This window comes from Balaenoptera physalus (assembly GCF_965194825.1).
Source record: "Balaenoptera physalus genome assembly, chromosome: 13".
Taxonomy (NCBI): domain Eukaryota; kingdom Metazoa; phylum Chordata; class Mammalia; order Artiodactyla; family Balaenopteridae; genus Balaenoptera; species Balaenoptera physalus.
In genome coordinates, this window is record NC_138892.1 from 105742822 (window position 1) to 105770452 (window position 27631).

The window sequence follows — 27631 nt, forward strand, 5'->3', positions numbered from 1 at the left end:
GAGTGACTGAGCGAACTTAGGCATGCTCCCAACAAGAAGTTTAGAACAGTGGCAAGGGTCGTCAGGGACAAAAAGCTCTGTCACACGTGACCCCTGTCCCCACAGAGCTCACAAGCTTAGCACAACCCGGCAGCCAGCTTAGGAGGGAAGCCTGGTCAGAGGCCGCCAGGGCAGGAGTCCAGGAGCACTCGGGATGCCCTCATGCACGCCAGGGCAACGAGTCTCCCCAGGGTCTCGGGGCGGCGGACAGTCATGTTGAGATTAATAGTCACAACGGAACTGCTTTCCCAGAGAACAGCTGTATGAAACGGGGCGCTGTGAACCGTGTTCAGTTTGCGCTGTGCCCACACGCGCGGTGCATTCCAAGATCAGATTCCTCCCCACGTGTCCCTCCGGCCTCTCTCTCTCTCTCTCCCATTCCAGTTCCCCAAATACCAGAAGGACATACCACTGAATCCAGGAAAGGCACAGAATCAAGGAAGAGAGACACGTGAAATCTTCGTGGGGTCATTCCCTCCCATCCCCGACTAGGTACAACTTGGGGAACCCCTGGGTGGCTGAGCCCCCCGGGGGGAGCAGGGTGGTCCAGGGAAGGGAGGGGCCTGGGGCCCTTGAACACAGACCTTGCCCGTGGACTTGACCCCCTTCCAGATGCAGAAGTAGCAGATGACCCAGGCGAGCAGGAGGCACAAGGCCAGCTCCCAGCGCAGGGCCCCCAGGTGCTGGATGCCATCCGAGATCTTCAGGACCCGCCTCCTGGGGAGAGAAGGGTGAGCGGCTCCACCTGTGCCGCCGGCCTCAGCTCGTCCGGGCAGGGCAGCGGAGCCGGGCCTCCCGCTCTGGTTCAAAGGCTTGTCGGCTCCTTCACTCTGATCCGTGAGGCTCTGATTTGCCCAGAGATGGGAGTAGACAGAGAGGGAGGCGAAGACAAACTGTTCCCAGGTAGGTTTGCTCTGGCAGGCTGAGGACCAGTTTAACCCAGAGAAGGGGGTGCGAACACATATTTTCTCAACCGGAGGGTTAGGACGTTTTGATATTAGGAATCATGCCTTCGGTGAATGCCAATATTTCGGGGCGGGGCAGTAGAAGCAACACACACGCAGCCGTAGGGGAGGGCGGACCCACATCGGGGGACCCACGCAGGCCCAGCGCAAGGAGAGCCCCGGGAAGAGTCCTGCCCTAACCACAAATACAGGCGCAGCGGGAAAAAGCCACTCGGGTGACAACGCCACCAAAGGAGGAGGCAGAAACTCGTCCCCTGCAGCCTGTGGGGTCCCCAGCCCCACGCCCATCTGTGGCACACGCCACCCACACTGCTATGGCGAAGGGGCCGCACTTACTCCCAGAACTCGATGACGGGAGAGGTGGCGTTCTCGGAGCTCACGTTCACGGAGCTGCTGGGCCTCTGGAACTCCACGCAATGTTCTGCCGGGGGTCCAGGGCGGGGCGGGGGGCGAGAGAAACGTCACCGGCCAGTATGTAACGTGAGCAGAGAGTGGGGCGGAATTTCAGGAGACTGGGAAGCAAGGTATCTGGGCTGAAGGTGCCTAAACAAAACAGCCTCATAATAAAACACAAAACGAAACACATAATAACCTCAACAAAGCCACTGCACCCTCTCCGACTTCTCCGGGGTGGAGCCGGGGCGGGGCGGGTGGGGTGGGGTGGGTGTAGCACATTCTCATTAAAGCACCATTGGGCGGCCTCAGGAAAGATGCTTTGCACGCCATCAGCTTCAAACATACGAATATTTCTGGGCCACTGTCCTGTAGAGAGTGGCCTTTGAGGAACGACCTTTGAGGAACAATAAGGATGCCTTCCAGGGAAGCGACGTAGCTGAGGGCTAAGGGCACAGGTACAGATCAGAAGACTCTGGCTTGAATCCCTGCCCCACTCCGGTTATTCACCGTGTGGCTTTCTAAGCCTCACTTCAGTGGTCTCTAAATGTACACGAGGGGACTTCCCTGGTGGCGCAGTGATTGGGAAACCGCCTGCCGATGCAGGGGACGCAGGTGCGAGCCCCGGTCCGGGAAGATCCCACATGCCGTGGAGCAACTAAGCCGGTGCACCACAACTACTGAGCCTGAGCTCTAGAGCCCGTGAGCCACAACTACTGAGCCCATGCGCCTAGAGCCTGTGCTCTGCAACAAGAGAAGCCACCGCAGTGAGAAGCCCACGCACCGAAACGATGACCCAACGTAGCCAAAAATAAATAAATAAATAAATTTAAATAAATACATGTACATGAGAAGATCCCAGTGTAGGACTGTTAAGTGGAGTAAATGAAAAGGAGACCACCCGGCGCTCCATAAATAGCGGCTCTTAATTACCCGTCTGCGACTACGGACTTTTCACAAAGAGTGTTCACACTCCTCTTTATGTTTTATTAGGACAATAATCCTGGGAAATATCAATAAAGGCAGAGAGCGTTTTCCCCACTGTACACACGAGAAAGCTAATCTTCTTAGAAATGGCCCGTCACCGCTTGTCTGTGATGGAGTGAAGGCTGGGATGCAGCTCGGCAAATTGTGCATGTTCCACCTTCAGAAAATCTGGGATCTGACCCTTCCCGTTACAGGTATGACCACCAGTCTGGTGCAGGTCACCACGGCTCCCGGCTCCCTGATGGGCCCAGTTTCTGCTCTTGCCTCCAGAGTCAAATCTCCAGAGAGCAGCCAGAGCGGCTTTGCTCAAACTTCAGTCATGTCGTGACTCTATGTCATGTCCCAGTTCAGAAACCTCCACAGGGTTTCCCATCGCACACAGAGAAAGAAGCCCAAACCCCATCATCGCCTCCAAGGCCCCATTCCGTCCACCCCCTCCTACTGCCCCGCCCCCCGCCCACCTGCTCCAGCCACACCTGCCCTGCTGCCTCCCGGATGCCATCCCACTTCTGTACTGGTGCTTCTCCTACCTAGTGTCTGCCTCCACACGCCCTCCTCCTTCATAGCATGACCCAGCGTCACCTTCTTAGAGATGCCTTCCCCGAGGACCCTATTTAAAATTACGCCCCACCCCTAAGATTCCCAGTCTCTCCTCCCCGTTTAGTTTTCTGCCCATCAGTGCCTCTAGCATGACACATGGGATGTACTGATTTTGTTTCTGGTCTGTCTTCTGCCGCTAGAATGAAAGCCACGAGGGTAGGAGCTCTGTTTCTGCACCTCGCATGTCCCCGGTACTTGGAACAGAGCCTGGGGTAGAGCCGGGGCTCTACACACATCTGCCGAACCACGGGGTATTAGCGGAGCCCTCTCTCCTCCAAACCAAGTCACTTTCCTTGAAGCCTCAGCACACCCAAAAGGGCTGTTTCTTCCAGACAGGATGGGATGTCCTGTACTACTCAAGACGCTAGGCTCCGAGGACTCCAGACTCACCAGGAGAAATGCCCAAAATGTCATGGAGCCAAAGCCCTGGGTATTGAATTTGCCTCAGAGGTGCTCCCCCTGCCAAGCCAACCAGAAGCACACAGGCCTGATGATGGCCTGAGGCCAAGCCCCTGGGCACCAGAAAGGCAGAAACTTTCTACAAGAGGAACTGCACTGAGATCCGGATAAAATCCCCATCTGAGAAGCTGGTTGTCAGGGCAGATTTTAGTGCACAGAGAAGAAAGAAAGAGAGAGAGAGAAGGGAGGGAGGGAGGGAGGGAAGAAGGAAGGAAGGGAGGAAGGAAAGAAGGGGGAAGGAAGAAAAAACACATAATAAAGAAAATATTAGAATAAAACAGATTTTAAAACCTTGATTCATTCCATGAATATTTTTTGAGAGCTCATGTTGCTAAGTGCAAAATGTGTAGAGATGAAGATACCATTCTTGCCCTCAAGATCTTGCAACAAACAGAGGAAAAGCGGGGTGAGTGCCATAGTCAAGGGCCGGGGCCAGGGTAGGCACTAGCAGACACACTTGAGAAGAACCTAGCAGATCTTGGGGTGTCAGGGGCGGTACCTCCAAGATTTGACTTTTCACTTGACAAGCAATGGGACAAAGTGGTGACAAGGGAATGAAAGCCTGGAGAGACAGCATAAAATATGAGGGCAGGGGGGCCTTGAACACCAGGATAAACATGCAAAACCACTTCCCTGGCAAGTGTGTAAAAGATTCACACTCTAGCTCAGAACTGAGTACCTTATCTGAACAAGAAAACGTTCATCATGGCACAGGTAGGGCCTCACTGACAGGCATGAGAGGTGTTTGGACATTGGGAGCAGGACAGTGTCCCCCTGCGTGGTCCAGTAGGGCAGTGACCAGCCACGTGTAGCTATTTACATTAAATTAATTTAAATTAAATAAAGACTTTAAAATTCAGGTCCTCACACACACTAGCCGTGTTTCAAGTACTCGATAGCCACATGTAGCCAGTGGCTACCGTATCAGAGAGTACAAAGGACATTTCATCACTGCAGATAGTCCTTTTGGACAGCACTACCCTAGAGATTTTTAATTTTTATTTTTAATTTAACATTTACTTTCAATTCATTAGACTTAATGGTTCTATTGCCATCGAGGCTCTTGTCTTAAAAGAAAATCATGGGAGAAAATTAATTGCTATGGTAAATTATATTGATGCCATACAAAACAGCTTATCCCTGGTTAAATCCAGATGACTTGGGAGTTGGAAAGACCTAAAATAGTATCAGAAAGAAGACATGAAGAACAAATAAATGAGAAAACAATATATACATATATCAAACTAACCATGTTTCAAATCAAAATCCATAAAGGGCTAAACTGCACAAAAAGAAGTCAGTTCTACCTTCATAATACATTGATTGAACACAGGAATTTTTTTGAAAAAGTCTGTGATATTTTTCCTGTGATGCTGGTAGACTCTCGCTCTTATCTTTGACATAAGACCTCCGTGACCTCCTTGGCAGATTTCTAGCATGTCCCAAGGGAAGGATGGGGCCTGGGGACCAGGATATGGGGACAATCCCTCTCCTGGTCACCGCAGCAGAGCAGGTGGAGGTGACCTCACCTGTGTTCCAGTCGTGGCGGCAGCTCCCCCAGGGCAGGTCGGTGGTGAAGCTGCTGAAGAGGTAGAAGAGGGCCCAGGCCAGGACGATGATGTAGTAGATGTTGAGGAGGATGACAATGGTCTGGGAGGCATAGCCGATACCTGGGCGGAGGCAGACGGGGCTGGGGACACGGGGCAGGTTTCTGGCTCCGCCCACCCCTGCTCAGGAGAGGGTCTGTGCCCCCCTGGGAGTGTCCTGAGACACGGGGTGTGGGGTCTGGGCTCCTGGCTCGCCGCCCCCTTCCGTTGTGCAACCCTCCCAGGCCAGTCCAGGCTTCCTCCCGTCTCCTGCTGCCCTGCCCCGCTGCCTGGGCACTCTCGTCTGCATGCTGCAAGCTCACTGATTCTAAGCTATCTTATAAATGTATAAGGCTAACTCCGAGATTCCAATAGCTAATGTTCCCTGGAATTCGTCTGATATATTTCTGAAATGTAAAAACACGCGTTAAGGGACTTCCCTGGTGGCGCAGTGGTTAAGAATCCGCCTGCCAACGCAGGGGACACGGGTTGGAGCCCTGGTCCGGGAAGATCCCACATGCCATGGAGCAACTAAGCCCGTGCGCCACAACTACTGAGCCTGCGCTCTAGAGCCCGCGAGCCACAACTACTGAGCCTACGCTCTAGAGCCTGCGAACGACGACTGAGCCCGCGAACCACAACTACTGAAGCCCACGCACCTAGAGCCCGTGCTCCGCAACAAGAGAAACCACCGCAATGAGAAGCCCGCGCACCGCAACAAAGGGTAGCTCCCGCTCGCCGCAACTAGAGAAAGCCCACACGCAGCAATGGAGACCCAACGCAGCCAAAAAATAAAACTAAAAAAAAAACGTGCGTTAAAAGCAGGAAGAGTCAGTCCACAGAGGAGCACATGCACACAGTGAATGAACATCCTCAGAACACACCTACCCTCCCTCATAATCGTAGGTGTGCAAAATGAAAAAGGATGAGCTCCATTCTGCATCTGCAACACTAGTGAACATGTTTACAAATGATATAACTCAGTGATTTCCAAACTTGTCCACATAGTAGTAGAATTACCTGGGAATATTTTAAAAATTCCAAAGCCCAGACCAGACCCCAGACCGATTTAATAACAATCTCTGGGGGTGGGGTACAGGCCTCAGGATGTTTGGAAGGTCCTGGGGTGATTCCAGTGTGCAGACAAGTTTGGGAACCAGGGATATAACTCAGAGCTGTTAAAGATACGGAGGAAGGACGCTTACTCAAGTCCGGTGGTGTGTACGTCAGCATAACACTTCCATAGAACAACTTAATAAGCCAGGTCAAGAGACATCAACTTGGTTGTCCATTTGATCCAGTTATCCTAATCCTGGGAATTTATCCCAAAGAAATAACTCCAAAAAAGGGGGGTAAAGGCTACCTCTACAAAGATACATGATAGCAGAATGTCAGTTTATCAGTGATTGAAAATAAGCAAAAAGCCCAGAACAGAGAATTGTTAAGTAAATTATGATATATCCCTTTGATGGAAGTTTATGCAATCACATGATTGTTGTGTAAAAAATGGAAAATAACACTAACTAAAAAACAGAGGGACTTCCCTGGCTGTCCAGTGATTAAGACTCTGCACTCCCAGTGCTGGGGAGTGTTCAATCCCTGGTCGGGGAACTAAGATCCCACTTGCCACACGGCGTGGCCAAAAAACCCACAAAAACGACAGAAACAGAAACTGTGTATATTTCATATTAATAGATATGTAAACTTTATATAGAGAGAAAGAAATAATGAAGTAAATCTCTCCAAACTGGAAACAACCCAAATGTTCTTCAGTGGGTGAATGGTTAAATAAACCATAGGACATCCATCCACACCATGGAATACTGCTCAGTAATAAAAAGGAATGAACTATTGATACAAGAGCAATCTGGGTAGATCTCAAGGGCATCACGCCGAGTGAAAAAGCCAGTCTCAAAAGGTCACATACTGTATGATTCCCTTTATATAACATTCCCCAAATGACAAAATTATAGAGACAGAGAACAAGTTAGTGGCTGTCAGAGGTTAGGGATGCGGAGGGGAAGGGTAAGTGTGACTATGAAGGGGCAACAGGATGGAGATCTCTGTGGTCATGGAACAGTGGTGGTGTTTGCACGAATCAACACAAGTGATAGAATTACACAGAATTATACGCACACACACACACACACACACACACACACACACAAGCAAGTGCATGGAAACTGGTGAAATCTGAATTAGGTCTGTGGATTGTACCAATGTCCATTTCCAGGTTTTGATATTGTTCTATATAAGATTTTTACCATTGAGGAAAATGAAAATGTCACTGGGTGAAATGTACACGTGACCTCTCTGGGCTACTTTTGCAACTTTCTGTGAACATATAATTGTTTCAAAATGGAATCTTAAAGAAAATCGTATATAGAGAGAAATATTGAAATAAAACATCCTAAGTTTTAAATAGCTATTGTGTCAAGATGGTAGAATTTAAAAAAAAATTTTTAACATCTTTATTGGAGTATAATTGCTTTACAATGGTATGTTAGTTTCTGCTAGATAACAAATTGAATCAGCTATACATATACATATATCCCCATATCTCCTCCCTCTTGCGTCTCCCTCCCACCCTCCCTATCCCACCTCTCTAGGTGGTCACAAAGCACCGAGCTGATCTCCCTGCGCTATGTAAAAATGTTATCTATTTATTTATTTATTTGGCCATGCCACGCAGCTTGTGGGATCTTAGTTCCTTGACCAGGGATTGAACCTGGGCCCCTGGCAAGCGAAAGCACAGAGTCCTAACCAGTGGACCGAGAATTCCAAAGATGGTAGAATTATTAATGAAATTTTTTTCTCATTAAAATTCTCTTTTTAGGGAATTCCCTGGCAGTAATTCAGTCTGGGGCCCACAGTGGAAGGTTTGACATAAAGACACAGTCTTATCTGCATCAGCAGTGCTGATAAACCACTCAGTTATTCCAAACAAGGTTTGTAACCACTAGCACAGAGACTCTGGAGTCCGACACAGAGCTACTCACCCTCAAAGATGGGGCAGATCTTCCTCCAGGCTGTGATGCCCCCCTGGCTGGTGTACTGGCCCAGTGCTGTCTCCAGGAGAAAGACAGGAATGCCACAGGTAAAGAGGAAGATGAGGTAGGGGATGAAAAAGGCACCTGCGGGTGGGAAACAGGCTGTCCATTATGTGGCACTAGCCTCCTCGTGGCCCATGGTCATCTCCCCCCATTACCACCCCACGCTTCCAGTCAGAATCCCGGGGATGGGGACCACGCAGAACGGCGGGGACATCTGTCTAGATGTCTGGAACCACGGCAGAGGTCAAGTGTCACCAAGTTACTTAGGACCTAGCCAGTCACTTTCTTCACTCTGAAGTTTCCATCTATACCTTCCAAGGTTTGCTCCCCATCAACTTCACTTGCTGCCTAAATAACACATAGCTTGGGGCCATAGAAGAAGCTCATTGAATCACAGATATCCAGGAGCATTCCCATAGCCCACAGTCTATCATTTTTGTCAAGGAAATGATTGCTCTCAGTGTTAGAGAGGGGCTTTTAGCAGACTGAAATCAGATTTCCCTTAGTAATCCTTTCTGCTTCTGTTTTCACAGTCATTGCCTGAGACAAGTCTACTGATGCCAGAAATGCTGGCATTTGCTCCACCATAGACCTCTATCTGCTGGCAACTGGGCAGGGGAGTTCACAGGATAGAGTCCCAGGGGGAGAGACGTGCACAGAGAGACCCAAGTGTCTGCAGAGGGTCCCCTTCGAGCTTGAGTGCTGGTCAGCACATGCGTGTGAGGACACTACCCAAGGAGAGGAAAGAATCCCTCAAGAAGATAGAGCCTGCTGGTGCTCACGCAGGGCTGGGAACATTCCAAAGACTTAAGGAAGAAATGACACCAATTCTATGCAAACTCTTGCAGAAAATTTAGAAGCAATTCTTTCCAACTCATTCTATGAAGCTAGCATTACTCTGATAACAAAAGTAGATAAAGACAAGAAAAGAAAACTATAGATCAAACTTTCATGAACATAGATGCAAAATTCTAAACAAAATTTTAGATATCCAACAATATATATCCAACAATATATAAAAAAGTAATACATAGTGGAGTTTATCCCTGGCATACAAAGTTATTTTAACATTCCAAAAAAAAATCAGTGTATCATATTAATAAATTTAAAAAGAAAAACCATATAATCATTTCAATAAATGCAGAAAAGTATTTGACCAAATCTAACAGCCATTTCTGATTAAAAAAAAAAAACTCTCAGCAAATGATGAATAGAAGGGAATAAAGGGCATCTACAAAACACCTACAGATAACATCATACTTAATGGTGAAAGACTGCTTAACCCCTAAGATCGAGAGCAAGACAAGGGTGTCCAGTCTTACTATTTCTTACCACTTCTATTCAACATTGGTTCCATCAGTATTGATTCTAGTCAAGGCAAGAAGGCAATAAAAGGAATTAAAAGTTATTCAGATTAGAAAAGAAGAAATAAAACTGCTTTACTTGCAAATGACACAATCACCTATGTAGAAAATCTGTTGGAATTTAAAATAGTCAAACTCATAGAATCAGAAAGTAGAATGGTGATTACCAGGGTCTGAGGAAGGGGGAAACAGGGTGATGTTGGTCAAAGGTTATAAAGTTTCAGTTTTGCAAAATGAATGAATCCTAGAGATCCACTGTAACCATAGTGCCCATAGTGAACAATATTGAATTGTGTTCTTAAAATTGTGCTAAGAAGGTAAATCTTATGTTGTGTTCTTATCACACAAAACAATTAAAGTGAAAAAAAGAGGACAGAAGGAAACTTTTGGACCTGATGGATATGTTTATGACATTGATTGTGGTGATGGTTTCACAAGTGTATGTTTACCTCCAAACTCATCAAGTTGTATACATTAAATGTGTACAGCTTTTTGTACATTAGTCATACCTCAATAAAGTGTATTTAAAAAGAAAAGAAAGAAAATCCTTCGGAATGTACCAAAGAGCTGCTAGAATAGATAAATTAGTTTAGTGAGGTTACAAGATATAAGATCAGCATAAAAAATCAACTGCATTTCTTCTACTAGCAGCAAGCAATTATAAATTACAATTTAACAAATAATACCATTATAACAGCATCAAAGAGATGAACTATTTAGGAATAAATTTGACAAAAGATGTAAAAGATGTGTACACTCATAACTGCAAAACATTGCTGAGAGGAATTAAAGAAGACCTAAATAAATGGTGAGGCATACCATGTTCATGGGTCAGAAGACTCAATATTATTAAGATGTCAGTTCTTCCCAAATTAATCAATAGATTCACTGTAATCTCAATCAAAATCCCAGCAGACTTTTTTGTAGAAACTGACAAACGGATTCTAAAGTTCGTATGAAAATGCAAAGAACCTAAAATAGCCAAACAACCTTGAAAAAGAAGGACTAAGTTTTAGGCTTACCTCTACCTTATTTTCATATTATTATAAAGATACAGTAATTAAAACAGTGTGGTTTTGGTGTCAAAATAAACAAATAGATCGATAGAACAGAATAGAGTCCAGAAACAGGGCCATGCACATTTGGACAAATGATTTTTGACAAAGGTATAAAGGCAATTCATTGGAGAAAGGATAGTCTTTTTAATAAATGATGCTAGAACAAGCAGATATACATACACACAAAAAATGAATTTCAATCCATACCTTCATTTTATACAAAAATTAACCCAAAATGGATCGTAGACCTAAATGTAAAACCTAAAACTATAAAACTTCTAGAAGAAAATATATGAGACCTTGGGTTAAGCAAAGATTTCTTTCATGTGACAGCAAAAACATGAGTCATAAAAGAATAAATTCATAAACTACACTTCATCAGAATTTGAAACTTCTGCTCTTCCAAAGACATTGTTAAGCAAAGGAAAAATATAAGACAGAATGAGAAAAAAATTGCAAAATGCATATTTGATAAAGGACTTGTATCCAGACTATATAAAGAAGTCTCAAAATTCAATAGTAAGAAAACAAATGACCTATTTTTTTTAATGGTCAAAAGATTTGAACAGGTTTTCACCAAAAAAGATATGTGGGCTGCAAATAAGCACATGAAAAGATGTTCAACATCATTAGTCAATATAAATTTAAGTGACAATGAGGTAATGTTGTACACCAATTAGAAAAGTTAAAATGAAAAAGACAGACCAGGTATTGGTAAAGTTGTGGAAAAGCTGGCACTCGGATACGCTGCTGGCAGGAATGTAAAAATGGTACAACCATGTTAGAAAAGTGTTTGGCAGTTTCTTAAAAAGTTAAAAGTGCACCTATCATATAATCCCACCATTCCACACTTAAGTGTTCACTCAAAGGAGATGAAAGCATATGTTTATACAAAGATCTGTACACAAAAGTTCTTAGCAGTTTCATCCGTAATAGCTAAAACCTGGAAACAACCCAAATGTCCATCAACAGGAGAAGAGGTAAATTGTAGTATATCCATATACTGGAATACTACCCAGCAGTAACAAGGAAGGAGCTACTGAGATATGAAAAAGATGGGTGAATCTCAAAGTAATTGTGCTGAGTGAAAGAAGCCAAGCAAAGTATATACTGCCTGATTCCATTTATAGAAAATTATAAGAAATGCAAACTACTGTATAGTTTGGAAACAACCTGGAAAACTAGGCCTGGAAACGACCTAAGTGTCCCTCAACAGATGCATGGATAAAGAAAATGTTATATGTGCAATGGAATATTATCCAGCCATAAAAAAGAAGGAAATTCTGCGTTTTGCAACCACATGGATGGACCTCGAGGGTATCATGCTAAGTGAAATAAGTCAGACAGAGAAAGTACATACTGCATATGCTCTCTTACGTGTGGAATTCATAGAGGCAGAGAGTAGAATGGTGGTTACCAGAGGCTGGGGGTGTGAGAAATGTGGAGATGTTGGTCAAAGGGTACAAACTTCGTTATAAGATAAACAATTTCTGGGGATGTAACATACAGCTTGGTGGCTACAGTGAACTATACTGTCTTATATAGTTGAAAGTCCTTAAGAGAGTAGATCTTAAGTGTTACCACCACCACCAAAAAAAAAGGTAATTATATGAAGGAATGAAGGTGTTAACTAACCTTATTATGGTAATTATTTTGCAATATATACATGTATTAAATCATCATGTTCTACACCTTAAATTTACTGTCCATAATATATCAATAAAGCTGGAAAATAGTTATATTTTTAAAAAACAAAACAGGTTTTTGGTTGCATTGGGATGGGGTAGCAGAGGTCAGGGGTGGGAGAAAGGGCAGGAGGAAATTTGGGGGAGTGATGGACACATTTATTATCTTGATAGTGGTGATGGTTTCGAGGGTGTGTACCTATGTCGAAACTCATCAAACTGCACACTTCAAATGTGTGCGAGTTGTTGTAAGCCAATTACACGGTCATAAAATTGCTAAAACAAAAGCTAGTGGGGAACGGGCTCCTCCAGCTCTTTGCCTCTGGCTTGTAGGCCACACATCCGTAATCCAGGCGCTGAAGGAAACGCTTGGCGACCACAAGGGCAAAGAAAGATCGCAAACAATTCAGGCACATGAGTAGATAAATCAGTCCAAGGCTTGTTGGGCAGGAGGGGGAAATTAGGGAAGAGAGAACCCAGTAGCTGATATGAACAGTCCGGCTGGGAGTTGGAAACATCGCAGAGAGAGAGAGAGAAGACGGGGGGCAGGGGGGAGAGTTTTCAGCCTGGCTCAAGCCCCTCCTCCCCATCTTTGTGCCACCAGCTCTTCCCCAGTGAACCGAGCCAATGTTTAACCGCACTGGGTCCGGCGGTCAGTCTGCGCCCCTCCCCCTCTGCCTCCTTGAGCGCCTGGGCAGCTGGCCAGAGGGGACAAGGTCCACACCCGCCAGGCTGAGTCACTGGCCCCAAACCGGGGAGGGAGTTAGGGAAGAGACAGAGCCCAGGAGGGATCCAGGTGCCCACCAGGGAGTCCTGGAGCACTGCCTCTTTCCCCACCCAAGCCCCAGTCACCACCCCTCAAAGATGGAGCCAGTCCTGGAGACGGAGGATGGAGTCACAGTTATCTGCTCCCCCAAACCCCCCGTTTAGTCTCCTTGCCCAAATTCTAAAATGTCCTGGCATTTTTCCCCATGGGATGGGAGAGACCACATGCCCATCCTGGAAAGGAATCATTCTGCTGGACACCCTTCTCAATAGGAACACATTCTGTGGCGTCACCTGTAATGCTCCAGGTGACATTTTTTTAAGACAAACTGACGATATGCCACATGAGCAACACAGCAGTGAACATGCATGAATATTACATGCTGTAATCAACACTACTGGACCAGTACTTGGCATTGCTTCATTAACTAAAAGTGGTGACCAACTGTCACGTACTCATAAAATAACCGTGACTCTTACATGAAGAAAAACGCTCCTTGCTTCTCTTCGTTCTTTAGTATATCTATGGACATCCTCAAGGCAAACGGGGGCCATCTAATGCCCTTGACATTGGCGTCCCCATGCTCTCTCTCCCTGACATCCAGAGGTGGGCTTTTCTTGGCTATGGCCCTTCCCTCTAAGATCCCGGCTTTGAGAGGTCCAGCTGTGGTACATTCTGCTGTAGCCTCACACGGGGTCTCCAGCCCCAGGCAGCCTGGGTGTTGGGGAACTCAGTCTGCCAGTAGCTGGGGTCCAGGGAGCTGGAGAGCTTCCGGCTGAAGGCCCAGGTTCTGAAGCAGCCAGGACCTGGGTATTTGGGTAGAGCCAACAGTTATGTGAGAAAGAAGGACATCAAGGAGACTCCAAGATTCTTAGCCTCGTAACCAGTCTGCTTCCGCCCTTCGCCCCCTGCAATCAGTTCTCAACGCAGCAGCCAGACTACGTGCAAGTGTCAGATCGGCCCCTCTGCTCAAACCCCTGCCCCGACTCCCCATCACTGGAGGGAAAGCCAGAGTCTCACAGTGACTGACAAGCCCTGGGTGACCTGCCCCCCCAAAGTGACTCCCCTCCTGCGGCTCCCCAAACACGCCAGCCAACCTCCTGCTTTAGGGCCATTAAAACCTCTGTTTCCTCTGCCTGGAGCACTTTCCCCCTAACATCCACGTGGCCGGCTCTCACTCCCTGGCAAGACTTCACTCTAATGTTCTCGGTGTGGTCGCCCCCAGCCCCCCTCCTGTAGCACTCGGGGACTTCTAACATGCTATGTAATTTTCTTGTTTACTGTGTTTATTGTTTATTGTCTGTCTCTCCCCAGCCAGAGTGTAAGCCCCACAGGGACAGGGAAGGGGTCTGTTGTGTTTATAGATGATCGATCACAACAACTCGGACTAATTCCTGGCAGGTGGTGGGTCCACAGTAAGTCGCTGTCGTTGGGTGACACAGTCCGGGCTTGGTTGGCCTGACTGTAGAAAGCCACGGGGAGGGGGGCGGACAGGTGCTGGGGTGGACTGGCCACAAGGCCTGGACGGCAGGGAGGGCGCTTACCTAGGAGGTGGCTGAGGCAGGCACCCCCTGCACCCGTCTCCTGATGGATGCTGATTTTAGACAGGCTTCTTGGTACCACTTTCTCAGCATCTCTGGTTTTCGACTACAGTGTTTCACCGTTTCCCTCCTCCTCTATCATATGCTTGCCTCAGCCCTTTCCCTGCTCTGGGACTCACTTCTATTAGGATCTACCAAACGTTAAAGCTGGAAGGAACCGAAGAAGGTATCACTTATATTTTTAGTTTGGAACTGAAATTACGCTTTGGGGACGTTTTCCTCCCAGACTTCCCCACCAAACAAACATTAATGATAATAAAGTCCTGAGTTTATCCCCCCCAGCCAAGCACAAAAGCGGCCATTTACAGCTATGAAGTTCAAGAAAGGGCCCAGAAAAAGCAGGCTGATAACACACGCGACCCCGCGTGGTTCACCCCGTGACCCCAGCATCCTCCTGCAGAACCTGCTCAGAACTTCCCTCTCACCCCCAGGAGTCCCAGCCCCAATCTGAGAACCACGGGTTTAAATAAAATCACTAAAGCAGGAGGATGGGGTCAAACCAACCTAGACGGTCTCCGTCCTCCCCATCCCCCTTCTCCGTGTCGGCAGCGAAGGGTCCTGTCATAAGGAGGCCTCCGTCCCCTCTTGACAAAGAGATGAGGAGGTGACGAGATGAAGGGTGGGACCCGTGCTCGGGGGGTGGGGGGACGAGGGGGTAAAGGGGACAGAAAGTTTGAGCCTCTGGGAACACCAAAACCCAGAAAAGCGGGCCTGTCTGGGTCCCTCTACAGGCCACATGGGCCCCGGGTTTGTCCCCTTCACGCTGGCAGGGGCGCCTCCCGCATGTCCACCCGGTGGCCCTGGGTGACTCATGCCCTTCAGAGCAAACCCGGGCATCGGCCTCAGCCCCAGAGCCCCTCCGAGAACTTCCTCCAGCTGCTGTTGTCCATCAGGGAAAGAGAAGAGGGAGCCTGAGGCCTTGTGCCCTATCGGGGAAGAGACCGGGGTGGTGGCCTAAGGATTCCGCGGACCGTTCCATGAGCCCCGAAACGGCTCGTGGGGACTGGCGTGCTGGAGGGCAGGCTCTTCCCGGGCACGAGGTGGCCACCCTCCTGCCTCTGCTCCCCCTCAAGCACCCACGTGAGGAACTCTTGCTCCCAGCCTGCCTTTCCCCCGAGACACGACCACACCTCCCCGGGCCGCACAAACCTACACAGAGCCCCAAGGTGGAGCTCAGACGTAGGCCTCCCTTCGACAGGATGACCCCGTATGCCCTGCCCAGGCCCTGCTCCCCGCTCCTTCCCCTCCTCGGCACAGTGGTTGGCACCAGGCCTGGGACCCCTCTGCCACCTCTTTGTGCCACTCCTGCTAATTCCCCAGCCAACCTCACCCAATTCCAGAGAGGCTTGGGGAAAGCGGCTCACCTCCTGATCTTCCTGCCACGTGAGGAGTTAAGCTGGTCACCGGGTTCCAGACACAGAGCCCCAAGCCCGGCTTAGCCCCCAGACTCCTCCTCCTCCCTGGACAAGCCCCATCCCTCCGCCCTCAGGCCTAAATGTCTGAACAAGCCGGCGGAGGGTCCAGGGCTGGGTCGGGACCTCCCTCCTTCCCTCGCAGTGCCAGCCAAGCAAAGTCCTGCGGCTTCAGGCTGCCGGCCAGAGAGTCTTGTGGAGAGGGAACACATCAGCCCATTCCCACCCCTCTGGAAAAATACAAGTTAACCTCCAACCCCAGGGCCAATCCCCGGTTGCCACAATCCTGAGAGTAAGACTGTGGGCTCAGAGCACCTGTGCGCTCGCCCCCTTCCCATGCTCCCGCTTCCACCCTGCATCGTGGGCGTTCTCTCCCCAAAGCCACTGAGACTGGGCTCACACACGGAGGCTCCTACACCCCACAAAGGGGCAGGTGTGGCATTAGGGTTCCCGCCAGGCCTCGTGGCCCACAGAACTCCCACCCCCTCGGCCTGTCCCCGTGACCCACCTTGGCGTTTCCCCTCCTCTAGCGCAGGCTGCAGCCTCCCCTCAAAACCAGCCCTGGGAGCCCAGCCCCGCTAAGCTGTACCCACCAACGAGGGGACCTTCCGAACCCACTGCTCGGCCAGCGCACTTCAGCACCTGGGAAATCCCTCTGGGGCTCCCCAGAGGCCCAGGAGTGCCTGAAGGAGAGTCCCTGGCGGGAAAGTGACCAGCAATAGGGGCAGCGGAGTGGCTGCAGGGCCTGGGATGGAGGAGAATGAGAGGCAGGAAAGAGCCAGGAAAGAGAGTTCATGCTCCCCTCCCCACACGTTTCAGTGGGAAAATCTTAAAGGAAGAGCCACTGGTATCAAAGGTGACACATGGGGGGACACATGTCACAGAGCAGGGGGAGGACAGGAAGCCATGGCTACGGAGTCTCGAGACCTCATGGGACAGTTGGGCGCCGACATCCTCTTCGGCATAGTTACCGTTCATTAGGCCCTTTGCACACATGACCTCTAGGCATTACAACAGCCTTGAAGGGCAGGAAAACTATCTCCGTTTACAGCATTTACCTGAGCTCCCAAGGTAAGGCTTGCCCGAGATTACAGGGAGTCAGTAGCAGAGGCAGAATCCAAACTCCCATCCGTCTGGTTCCCAGCCTATACCCATGTTTCTCTGAAGCCACAATAGGGACCCCCCAGGAAGTCGCCCCTCTGTCTAGGTGTCCCTCCTGCAGTGCCCTGAGCAGCTTCTAAGGGTCTTTCCAACTCCAGTATCCTCTGCGTCCATGGGACTCCCCAGAGGTCAGTAAGTGCATGAGATGGAGACAGCCTTTGGGGGAGGGGGCGGGTGACGCAGTGGGTCTCACCTCCCCCGTTTTTGTAGCAGAGGTAGGGAAACCTCCAGACGTTGCCCAGCCCGATGATCTCGCCGGCCACAGACAGCACGAACTCCATCTTGTTGCTCCACTGGCCTCGCTGCAGGGCGCCAGCCTCCTCCGCCTTTTCCATGCCTGGGCACATTGGTTTTGTCTCTCCATTACTGGTTGTGCTCGAGACCCTGCTATCCATTCCACCTGGAAGACAAGCAGGGCGCTCCGTTACTGCTGGGAAGCCTGGAGGGAAAGCTGCCCCCTTCCTTCGCCAGGAAATTCCGGAGAGAATAGAGCCCTGGAAGAGATGCATCCTACTCTGGTCCGCAGATCCACCTCCTCCTTAGCCTCTCTTGCTGGTAAAGGCTGGGTAAGAGCTGCTGAGAGTATATATTCCTTTCATGTGTCAGGAAGAAAGTGCTGACCCTGAGCCACAGACACTGCTCCCCTAGAAGGTTCCTTGGGTGGGGCTTGTGGACATGGGGTGTTCCTGTGCCCCAGGTTGTTGGAGTTCCCCCTTCCAGCCTACAACCAGCTTCGTCTGCATTAGCATGTGCCTCAGTTTCTCCATTTCATGTACTGGGACAGGCACAAGGATAGGAGTTGAATGTATCCTCAAAGTCACCAATTTCCCTTTTGGGAATTTACCCTAAAGAAATAATTGTGATGGTTGGTAAAGATTCAGCACTGAGGAAGTTCATTGTTTATAACAGCCAAAAATTGGAAAGTATATAAATGTTCAAAAATGGTAAATAGGTTAATAAATTATGGCACATACAATGGACTACTATATAGTCATGAAAAATTGTGTTGCAGAAGAAAGTGTAGTGAAATGAAAAGTTGTCACAATGTGTGAAGTGAAAAGTTACGAAATAGCACACATGACATGATTATGCTGGGAAAATACCTTATAAAGCATTCATATGCACGAAGATTAGGATATCCACCAGTGGATGGGCTATAGGCATGTTTTCCTTATCTATATTTTCTACATTTTCATCGAAGAACATGTTTTATTTTGTAATAGGAGAATAAATGCCAGTGTTTTTGGATCCCTGCAAGGTGGTGAGAGTGGTTGAGCTGGACCAAGCACTCTGAGTAAGATGAGCTGACCTTCCCTCCATCGCCATCTGAGAGCAACGTAAGACAGAGATGAACTACGGGCTCCTTTTTTTTTTTTTTTGGCCGCACCATACGGCATGAGGGATCTCAGTTCCACGACCAGGGATCGAACCCGTGCCCCCGTCCCCGACTGGGAGCACAGAGTCTTAACCACTGGACCACCAGGGAAGTCCCAAACTCTGGGCTCTTTTTCTTTTTTGGTGGTGGCCAGTGCACGACTCTATTAAGTAGAGAAGACAACATAAAATGAATACAGAGCCGTAGTGCTACACCCTTCCTGGCCCTTTCCTAGACTCATACTGGGATTGAGGATGAGACTGGATGTGGCCCACGTTCAGTGAACAACTACTGTAGACTAAGTGCTTTACATACGGTTATTTTGTTCAATCCACACAGCTCTGAGATGTGAGCAGTATTCCCTCTGCTTTATAAGCAGGAAGCCGCAGTTCAGAGAGGCTGGGTGACACGGGTGCAGCCGTGTGGCACAGCCGGGACCTGAGCCCACGCTGCCTTGCTTGTTCACTTACCTCCCTCAGTCACACTGGCTGGTGGGTCTAGTGTAAGCATCCCCGACTGTATACGGCGGCCCCCTCTCTGGAGAAGCGGGTACACGCACTTCTTTCTACTCCCCAAGAAAAGGTCGCGTGAACACCACTTTCTCGCAGGAGCCCCATCTGGCCACAGATTCTCCTGTGTCTCTGCCTTCCCAGCGGGGCTTCCCCGAGGGATCCAGAAAGTCAGAGGGAGGTCAGGAACATATTGCGTATTTGATAAATGAATAGGCTTCAAAGACTGTGGGTTAAGAAGGAGAAACCCAAGCAGCTGGCCCTCAGAAGCTTCCCCAGTCCTTTTTTTTTTTTTTTAATTTTATTTATTTATTTATTTATTTATTTATTTATTTATTTATTTTTGGCTGTGCTGGGTCTTCGTTTCTGTGCGAGGTCTTTCTCTAGTTGCGGCAAGTGGGGACCACTCTTCATCGCGGTGCGCGGGCCTCTCACTATCGTGGCCTCTCCTGTTGCGGAGCACAGGCTCCAGACGCGCAGGCTCAGTAATTGTGGCTCACGGGCCCAGTTGCTCCGCGGCATGTGGGATCTTCCCAGACCAGGGCTCGAACCCGTGTCCCCTGCATTTGCAGGCAGACTCTCAACCACTGCGCCACCAGGGAAGCCCCCCAGTCCTTTTGAGAAGGTCTCCTCATGTCTTGTGCAGGTTCTGGGGCTGATGGATGTCTTCCAATGATAAAGCACCATCTCCCTCACTTCTCCATCCCGCCAGACCCTAGAAGAACAGACCCCTAGGGACCCCTGGGTCCCTTAGCCGCGCTGGGTACCCGTCCTCACAGGCAGCATCATGCAATTGAAGGACAAGCCTGGGTTCAAATCATAGCTCTGCACCAGAGACCACACGACTTCAAGGAAGTGAATTAATTACTCTGAGCCTCAGTTTGTTCGTCTGTAAAAGCGAGGGTGACGGGATACACTTAGCCATGAAGATAAAATGAGGAGAGATATATATATATATATATATATATATATATATATATATATATATATATATACACTTCAAAAGTTTTATGTTCTTTCAACTTTCAATCTTGTCTCAGAAAAGAGAGCCTTGATTTTCTTAGAAGTAAACCCAAATGTCCTTCCTCTCCATCTGGGGTTCTCTTTCTGCAAATCACATTGGCCCTTAAACCAGCAGCCACTGAAGTTTCAGAAAGTCAAGAAAATAGCATATAGTCTTTGCATATCACACATAAATGTCATATTTTCTAGGAGAGGATCCAAAAACCCTTTGATTGTAGGTCCCATGAATCCTACCCACCTACAGTCTGAGACCCAGAAGCAGGAGAAAAAGAGAAGAAAATAGCACCAACCTTAGTGTAGTTGCTACCAGAGGTCCTGTCAGGGGGGAGAAGAGGATCCAGGGGGAAAGGGAGGCGCTGGCTATTTAAAGCGTGCTTCCCACTCCTCCGGCACTGGTAATTCTAAACTTGGCCCCGCCCACATTCCGCCCTCCTCCCCTGCTCCACACAGGCACTCACACACACTCACACACACACACACACAGACACACACACACAGACACGCACACAGACACAGACACACACACAGACACACACACACACAAGTGATTCCGTGCACACCCGCAGGTCATGCCAGCGCGTGTGAGCTGGTGGGCAGTGCGCTCTCCTCCTTGGTGACCTCGGGTGTCTGTCGAGGGGTCGTCCTGCCTTCCACCCCTCTCTCCAATGCAAGTGCCCCCATGAACCCACCAAGAGTAGGCGTTTCTTTGGTCAGGTGCTGTGTAGGTTAATTTAAACACATATTCATCTTACCCTTTTGCAGCTTAGGATTTGGAATAGACAGTGATTTAGAATAAAGATATGTAGATTACAGAACTCTGGACAGTTAGAAAAATTTCCCAAAAACACACACACACACACGTGCACGCACGTGCACAAGCGCGCTTGCACTTATCTGCATATAGAAAAGTCTGAAGAAATACTCACCGAACGGTTATTAGTAGCTACATTTGGAGAGTAAGGTCGGGGTCAGGAGAGGAAGTAAAGAGACCTTTTTCACTTCTGCTTTTTAAGCTTTAGCATTGTTTGAATTTTTAAATAATGTGCTAGAATTGATTTTTTAAATAATTGTCTCTACCAGCACAGAAAAGGAAGAGCCAAGGTTCACAGCAAAGCAAAGTCCTACCCCCGTCATGGCACAAGAGCTGACGGATGGGGAAGAGGACAGCGGAGGGTGGAGTCAGTGTAGCCCCAGCCCCACCAGGGCGGACGCGCAGAGTGCGTGTGGAGGCTGCTCGGGCTCCAAGGCCACGTGGTCCAGGGTCTGGGTCCTGCTCCTGTCCCTTCCCAGGCTGAGGCCGAGCAAGGTGTCCAACTTCCAAGAGTCCTATTTTCTCACCTATAGAAAGAGGAGAAGCTAATGGACCTGGAGGTGATCATACTAAGTGAAGTAAGTCAGACAGAGAAAGACAACTACTATAGGATATCACTTATATCCTAAGTCTAAAATATGATACAAATGAACTTACCTACAAAACAGAAACAGACCACAGACATAGAGAACAAACTTACAGTTACCAAAGGGGAAAGGGGAGAGGGAGGGATAAATTAGGAGTTTGGGATTAACAGATATACACTACTATATATAAAATAGATAACCAACAAGGACCTACTGTATAGCACAGGGAACTATACTCAATATCTTTTTTTTTTAAGTGTTCTTTTTAAAAATTAATTAATTAATTAATTAATTAATTTGGTTGCACCGGGTCTTAGTTGCAGCAGAGGGCTCCTTAGTTGCGGCACATGGGCTCCTTAGTTATGGCATGCGAACTCTTAGTTGCGGCATGCATGCGGGATCTACTTCCCTGACCAGGGATCGAACCCAGGACCCCTGCATTGGGAGCACGGAGTCTTAACCGCTGCACCACCAGAGAAGTCCCTCAATGTCTTGTAATAACCTATAATGGAAAAGAATCTGAAAAAGAATAGATACATATGTATATGTATAGCCAAATTGCTTTGCTGTACACCTAAAACATTGTAAATCAACTATACTTCAATAAAAAATTAAAATTAAAAAAAAAAAAAGAAAGAGGAGAATATTCCTTACCTTGCAAAGTTGTGGGAGGTTTCGGGAGATCTGAGTGTATGTAAAGGGCCTAACACACAGCAAGCCCTGATTTACCCTTAAGAAAGTATTCGCGGTGAGCAAGGAAGTTTCCTGAAGGGGACGGGACTGAGAGACCCCTGAGCAAAGCCGGCTCCTGCCAGACAGAAGGAATGAGTCAGGGGGTATGAGGGGTGACTGAGTGGGATCGTACAGATGTGCCAGTAAGGAGGGTAAATCAGAGATTCTAAGGCAGTTTCTATCCCTCTCATCCCCCATCCCCCATCTAGGGCGCAGAAGTACGTCCTGAAAGCACCCAAGGAGCCTCGTGGAGATGATTATTCTTAACGTTTCTGCCGCCCCTTCCCTCTCCCCTCCACCATCCATCCGTCTAATTTAAGTGTGTAAAGCAATAGACAACAAGGGTGCCCCGAGAGAGGCTGCAAACTCATGCAAAAAAGCCCGTCTTCAAAAGCAATTAACTTCCATCCTTACTTATCAGCGAGCCGTACTTACTAATGACCCGGCATCTGTAATCTAAAGTTACCGGATAACTTCCGGCAAGTTACCGGAAGAGGTTTACCGAGGTCTTCTGAGAAGCCGGACGCCGCGCAGCTGTTGGCGATGCTTCACAGCCCTCCTGTGTCCTGACGCGGGGCAGCCTCTGGGATCCCGGCGTCCAGGAACAGCGGGACCAGTCTGAGTCGGTTCTGAGTTGCTGCTCTTGTCTTAGGCAATGTCTGGTTTTCCTTGTTGATCCTATTATTTTTGCATAAGTGCTGCCATGTTACCATGTTGATTGCTACTTCGTTCCTCTGCAAAGCTTTATTCCTCTCCAATTTCTTTCTCTCTATGCAGCAGGAGCGATGCGGTAGGTCTTTCGCCCTGCCTAGGCTGACAAGTTTAAAGAAGTGTGAGAACCCTGAGAGATGCGTGCTCACGACCGTTCCTCACAGCCCTGTCTGGGGTTGAGCACAAGTCCGGCAGGACAAGCCTTGCCCCCCTCGGGCCACTAGCATCTCTGGGTCTCCTGGGTGCAGGGTCCGGGAACTGGAAACGGTGCTAGAATCAGTGCTCAAGGCTCCCTTGTCAAGAGGCTGCTAAGTTTCAAGACGCACTTGAGATCGTTAGCGAGGGTGACTGGAGTCTCCTCCCACAGCAGTATCTACGAAGCAAGGCAGGCCCTGGAGAAGCAGGCTAGGAGGCCTTGGTTTCTATCAAACTGACCCTGGGTTTTTTAAATGCCAACATGCCATGATCTAGTCTCCCAACAATTTTTTGGGTCTCTCCTAGGAGTAGAACAAGAGCAAATAAATTTTAAAAGCATGATTCGTTTCAGAAAGGATATTTCCGAGCAGCATTGGTTTCAACACTGGAATGGGTTGGCCAAGGAAGTAGCCGGCGGGGGCGGTCTTCTCCTCGGGAGATCTGTAAATTAATGGGCATAGTTTCGTTTAACCACAGGGGTGAGGGACCTTTTTGATCCCTGTTGACCTTTTTAATCTCTTTTCAAAGATCACACCAAAAGGGAAGAAAGGAGCAAGCGGAATAAACTAAACAACAAATCATGGTTTGCTAAAACTGGAACAATTTGAGCAAAAAAGTGAATGACGATGGTCCTGAATTATAACCCCAAAGAATAAAATACATTCACGAGTTCATACTAACATAAATAAATAATCCATTAAATAAATAAATGGGGGAGGAAGGCCAGCCCTTCCGTACAGTGGAATTCGAACTAATAAATGCAGAAGGAAAGAGAGAAATTGAAAATCAGCCCTAGACAAATATCACCGTGATAACTGTTGTAGACAAGACCCACCAATGAATGCCAAAATCAGTGGGTAAAAGTTTGAGAGGGACAGAGTTTACACAGTTCCAAAGTATTTCCCCCAAGATATTTATTAACTACAAGGAAAGATAGGAACTTCACAGTAGAGAAAGCAGAAGCCAGTAGAGGTGGCAGAAGCCACCTGAACTGAGTGACCGAGGTAACAAGACATCAATATCCACAGCCTGAACCGTGTGAGACAATTACTAAGAAGGACACAACGGTTCTGTGGTATTCTTGACAAAAATGTATTTCACTCATGAGAAAACATAAGACAAACCCAAAGTGAGGGACATTGGGCAAAATAGCTGACCACTAACTCTTCAGGACAGGGGACTAAGGGGAAATTACAACTGAGTGCAGCGTGGGTCCTGGGTGGAGTCCTGAATGGGATACCAGAACAGAGAGGGATGTCGACGTAAAGAGGTCTTAAGTTTAGTTTAATCGTACTCTACCGGTGGTAATATCCTGACAAACGACGCAACAGTTACGTGATTTGTTAACATGAGGGGAAGATGGGTGATGGGTATATGGAAACTCTCTGTACTATTTTTGCAACGTTTCCGTAAGTCCAAAATTAATTTAAAAGAAAACTTTTTTAAAAAAGATGATGCGGTCCTGACTGCTGTCGTGCCAAGTACTTGCCTCTGCTGTGAAAAGCTTTGATGTCACACTCGGGAACCATGCCTGTCACTGTGATGTGTTCTCTTGTGCTGTGTTTGATTCTAGATAGGACAATTAGCCTAAAGTCTATAAGCCCAAGTCATAAATAAAACTTATGACACAGAACATTAATAACATCAGTCGTCACCATGACTAATATCTACTGAGCGCTACCAAGGTGCCAGGCACTGTGCTCAGTGCTACGTATCCACGGACCATCTCATCTTATCCTCAGAACAAGCCCGTGAAACAGGGATTGCCACTACGGCCATCTTAAAGATGAGAAAACATAGGCTTAGAGAGTATTAAATGACTTGCTGAGGGTCACGCAACTAGAAGATGGTAGAGCCAGAATTTGCGCTCAGGTTGTAGGATTCTGAAGTCCAATATTTCTACCTACCATGCTCCACGCTGCACTTTAACTCCAGGGGCAGAAAGACAAGAATAAAGGTTAACAAGAACAGCTCCGGCAGTGTGTTTGTTTGGCCTATTGCTGGCCCCTGGGATTAAACATACTCTCTTAGGAAAGAAGTGAATAATGAAATGACAAGAAAAATGTTGTTTTCACTGAAAATTTCATCAGATCTGAAGAATATTCTTAAAATCTAATGAGAAGACATTCCAATCCCAATGTGTTCTGCAATCTTCCCCCACCACTCCGCCCTCCTATCGAGGGAAGGAAATCATACCTTTTCTCTTTAACTCCAGAAAATTAATTGTAGTTCTTTTCCAGTTGTATCCAGTTTCTTCTGATCCTGTTCCCTTGATTTCTTGCCTGATTCTCAGAGCACAGAGAGAGGAGAGTTTGCAACAGTTAGGTCACTAAGCCTGGCAGGAAGCTTGTGGCTGATCAGGGTAAATGGGGTCTACAAGCCCAGAGCTCTGGTGAGGGATTAGGGCCAGGTGACAGCATGTTAAGATTCATGCTTGAAAACATCAGTAGTTGGGGGTCTTTTATCCTAAACATTTTGAAACACCACTGCAGGAGTTTGTGATGGGCAAGACGTATGTTGATGCTTGATCACTTAGCTGATGGGTGTCTCTCATCTCTCCCTGCTGCTGACTCTGTTCTCAGAGAGGGGACGCAAAGGGGACCATGACTACAGACCTCTCTCCGTCCTGGTTTCCCCGAACAAAAAAACCCACAGGGCCCCTTCAAACGTGCGGTGTCAGCAACCTCCAGCCGAGGCCCACCAGGAACACACCTGTGATCTACTAGTCACAGCGGAAGGGAGAACGCCCACCACGTGTGTCCATGAGGGGCTGTCAAGGAAGGGTCTATTGTGAGATCAGGGTGTCAGGTGATTGTGAGGAGGGATCAGGGAGCAGAGCATTGCTCTGGATTTGGATGCTATTTGGAAGCAAGGATTTTGTTTGTTTGTTTTTCTGGCCGCACCGCGCGGCATGTGGGATCTTAACTCCCCAACCAGGGATCGAACCCACGGCCCCTGCATTGGAAGACGGATTCTTTACCACCGGACCGCCAGGGAAGTCCCTGGAAGCAGGGATGTTTTATGATTGGATTTCTTAATGAATCTTGTCTAAAAAGCAGGAGGAATGAAGTGAATTTAAAAACTGGAATCGGTAAGGAAGCAGTAGTCACCCACGTGAGCCAGCATGGGGTGCCGGCTCGTTGTGGGGGTTTGGACCGTGTCCACGTTTCCGCCTTTGTTCCATCTTTGATCACTGACCGGGCTTCTTTTTCTCTTGATCCACCACGACCACGTGGCCTTGTCTGGTGCTGACGTGGAAACAGGCCCGGCTTCTGGCAGCACCAAGGCCTGGCTGGCAGGGCCCGACCCATCTCCAGCTGTCAGGGGCCCCTTTTCTTCCCTCAGCCACAGCGGCCATATGCACTCAGAGGGCTGAGCTGAGCGGGTGGGAGTGGTGACTCGGGGGAGGGGGGTCCCACATTTCTGCTCAAGGCCTTGGCCACAGGCCTTCTCTTCCCTCTTCCTGTATCCTCCACCCTTCAGACTAAGCCCAGTGTCATCCTTCTTCACTCTTGTTATTGCCTGCTGCTGAGACAGGCTGGGACCTGGCACCTGGGACCCTCTGCTGCAGTGCTTGCACCTGGACAGACATCTCCTCCAGCAACAGAATACAAAGAAATTATGAGGGACTAAAAATACCTGCGTGCCTGCAGAGCTGGGGCAAATTATGGACAACATGATACAAACAGACCAAAAAAACCCAACTGCCACTTCTGAAGGGCTGGGAGCAAAAGCAGGGTACTGGGCATGCCCCTGCACTCAACACCAGAAAGGGGCGGGCAAAACACCTAAGCCACCGCTCCAGCCCGACCCCTGGACACACCCCTACCCTCACCGCATATAAGGAACCGGCTCGCCCCGCCCCTATACCCCCCAGGGAGCGAGCAAGGGAACCTGTTGTTTGTTCTCACTCTCCCTGCCGCAGCAGGGGCCCCGGTAAAGCCTTGCCTGAAGTTCTTGTCTGGCCTCTTACCAATTTCTATTGACTGGGGAAGGCCAAGAACGCTGATCAGTAACACTGCTACACCCTCCATTAAAAAAAATTTTTTTAGAGTAGATGGACGTCATTGGGTCATTTTCCTCTTGATTCTTCCATGAGATTAAAATGTAAACTTTTCGGAATCAGAAATGGCAGAGCACTGATGGGTGGTCTGGCGGAGGCTGGCTTTAGTGGCCTTGTATCAACTAGGAGGGAAGGACGGTAACAGGACAGCCTCCTTGGCGTTGCTGACGCTCCTTTTCACCAGCATCCCACCTGCTCCAGGGGTCGCCTGCTTTGTTAGGGGTCCTTACGTCATGCATGTGTGATGGCCACGCACGTGGTAATCTGGTCCCACCCACCCCAGTTCCCCCTCTAGTAAAACTCTTTTCCTCGACGTACCCCGTTTGCTCCTGTCTCACGGGCCTCCCTCCTCCAACCCCCTCCTGGCGCTTCAAGACCCAGCTCACACCCCACACCCTCCACGCAGCTCTCAGCTGCCCTCCCTCTCAGCCAACCTTGTGTGCATTTAATTCAGCCCTTAGTCCTTCCTGTGCTGTTCTCTAACTGGTTCCATTGC

General features: G+C 48.4%; 1 protein-coding gene across 9 annotated transcripts in view; it reads right to left on the bottom strand.

Moving 5' to 3' along the window:
• The window catches only part of SLC6A13 (solute carrier family 6 member 13), a 32995-nt gene extending 12567 nt beyond the window's left edge, over positions 1-20428 (bottom strand). For 2 of the 9 annotated variants that reach the window (XM_082422112.1, XM_082422110.1), the window contains exons 1-6: positions 20327-20423; positions 17323-17529; positions 8029-8163; positions 4973-5113; positions 1341-1425; positions 624-756 (exon numbers count right to left, since the gene is read on the bottom strand). In XM_082422112.1, coding sequence (XP_082278238.1) covers positions 624-756; positions 1341-1425; positions 4973-5113; positions 8029-8163; positions 17323-17524 — 696 coding nt within the window. In that variant the 5' untranslated portion in view covers positions 17525-17529; positions 20327-20423. Of the gene's footprint in view, positions 1-623; positions 757-1340; positions 1426-4972; positions 5114-6234; positions 6337-8028; positions 8164-15920; positions 16016-17322; positions 17530-20326 lie in introns of those variants that run through there. The other 7 variants (XM_082422114.1, XM_082422113.1, XM_082422111.1 and 4 more) reach the window with 7 other exon arrangements.
• Between the last annotated feature and the right edge of the window lie 7203 nt (positions 20429-27631).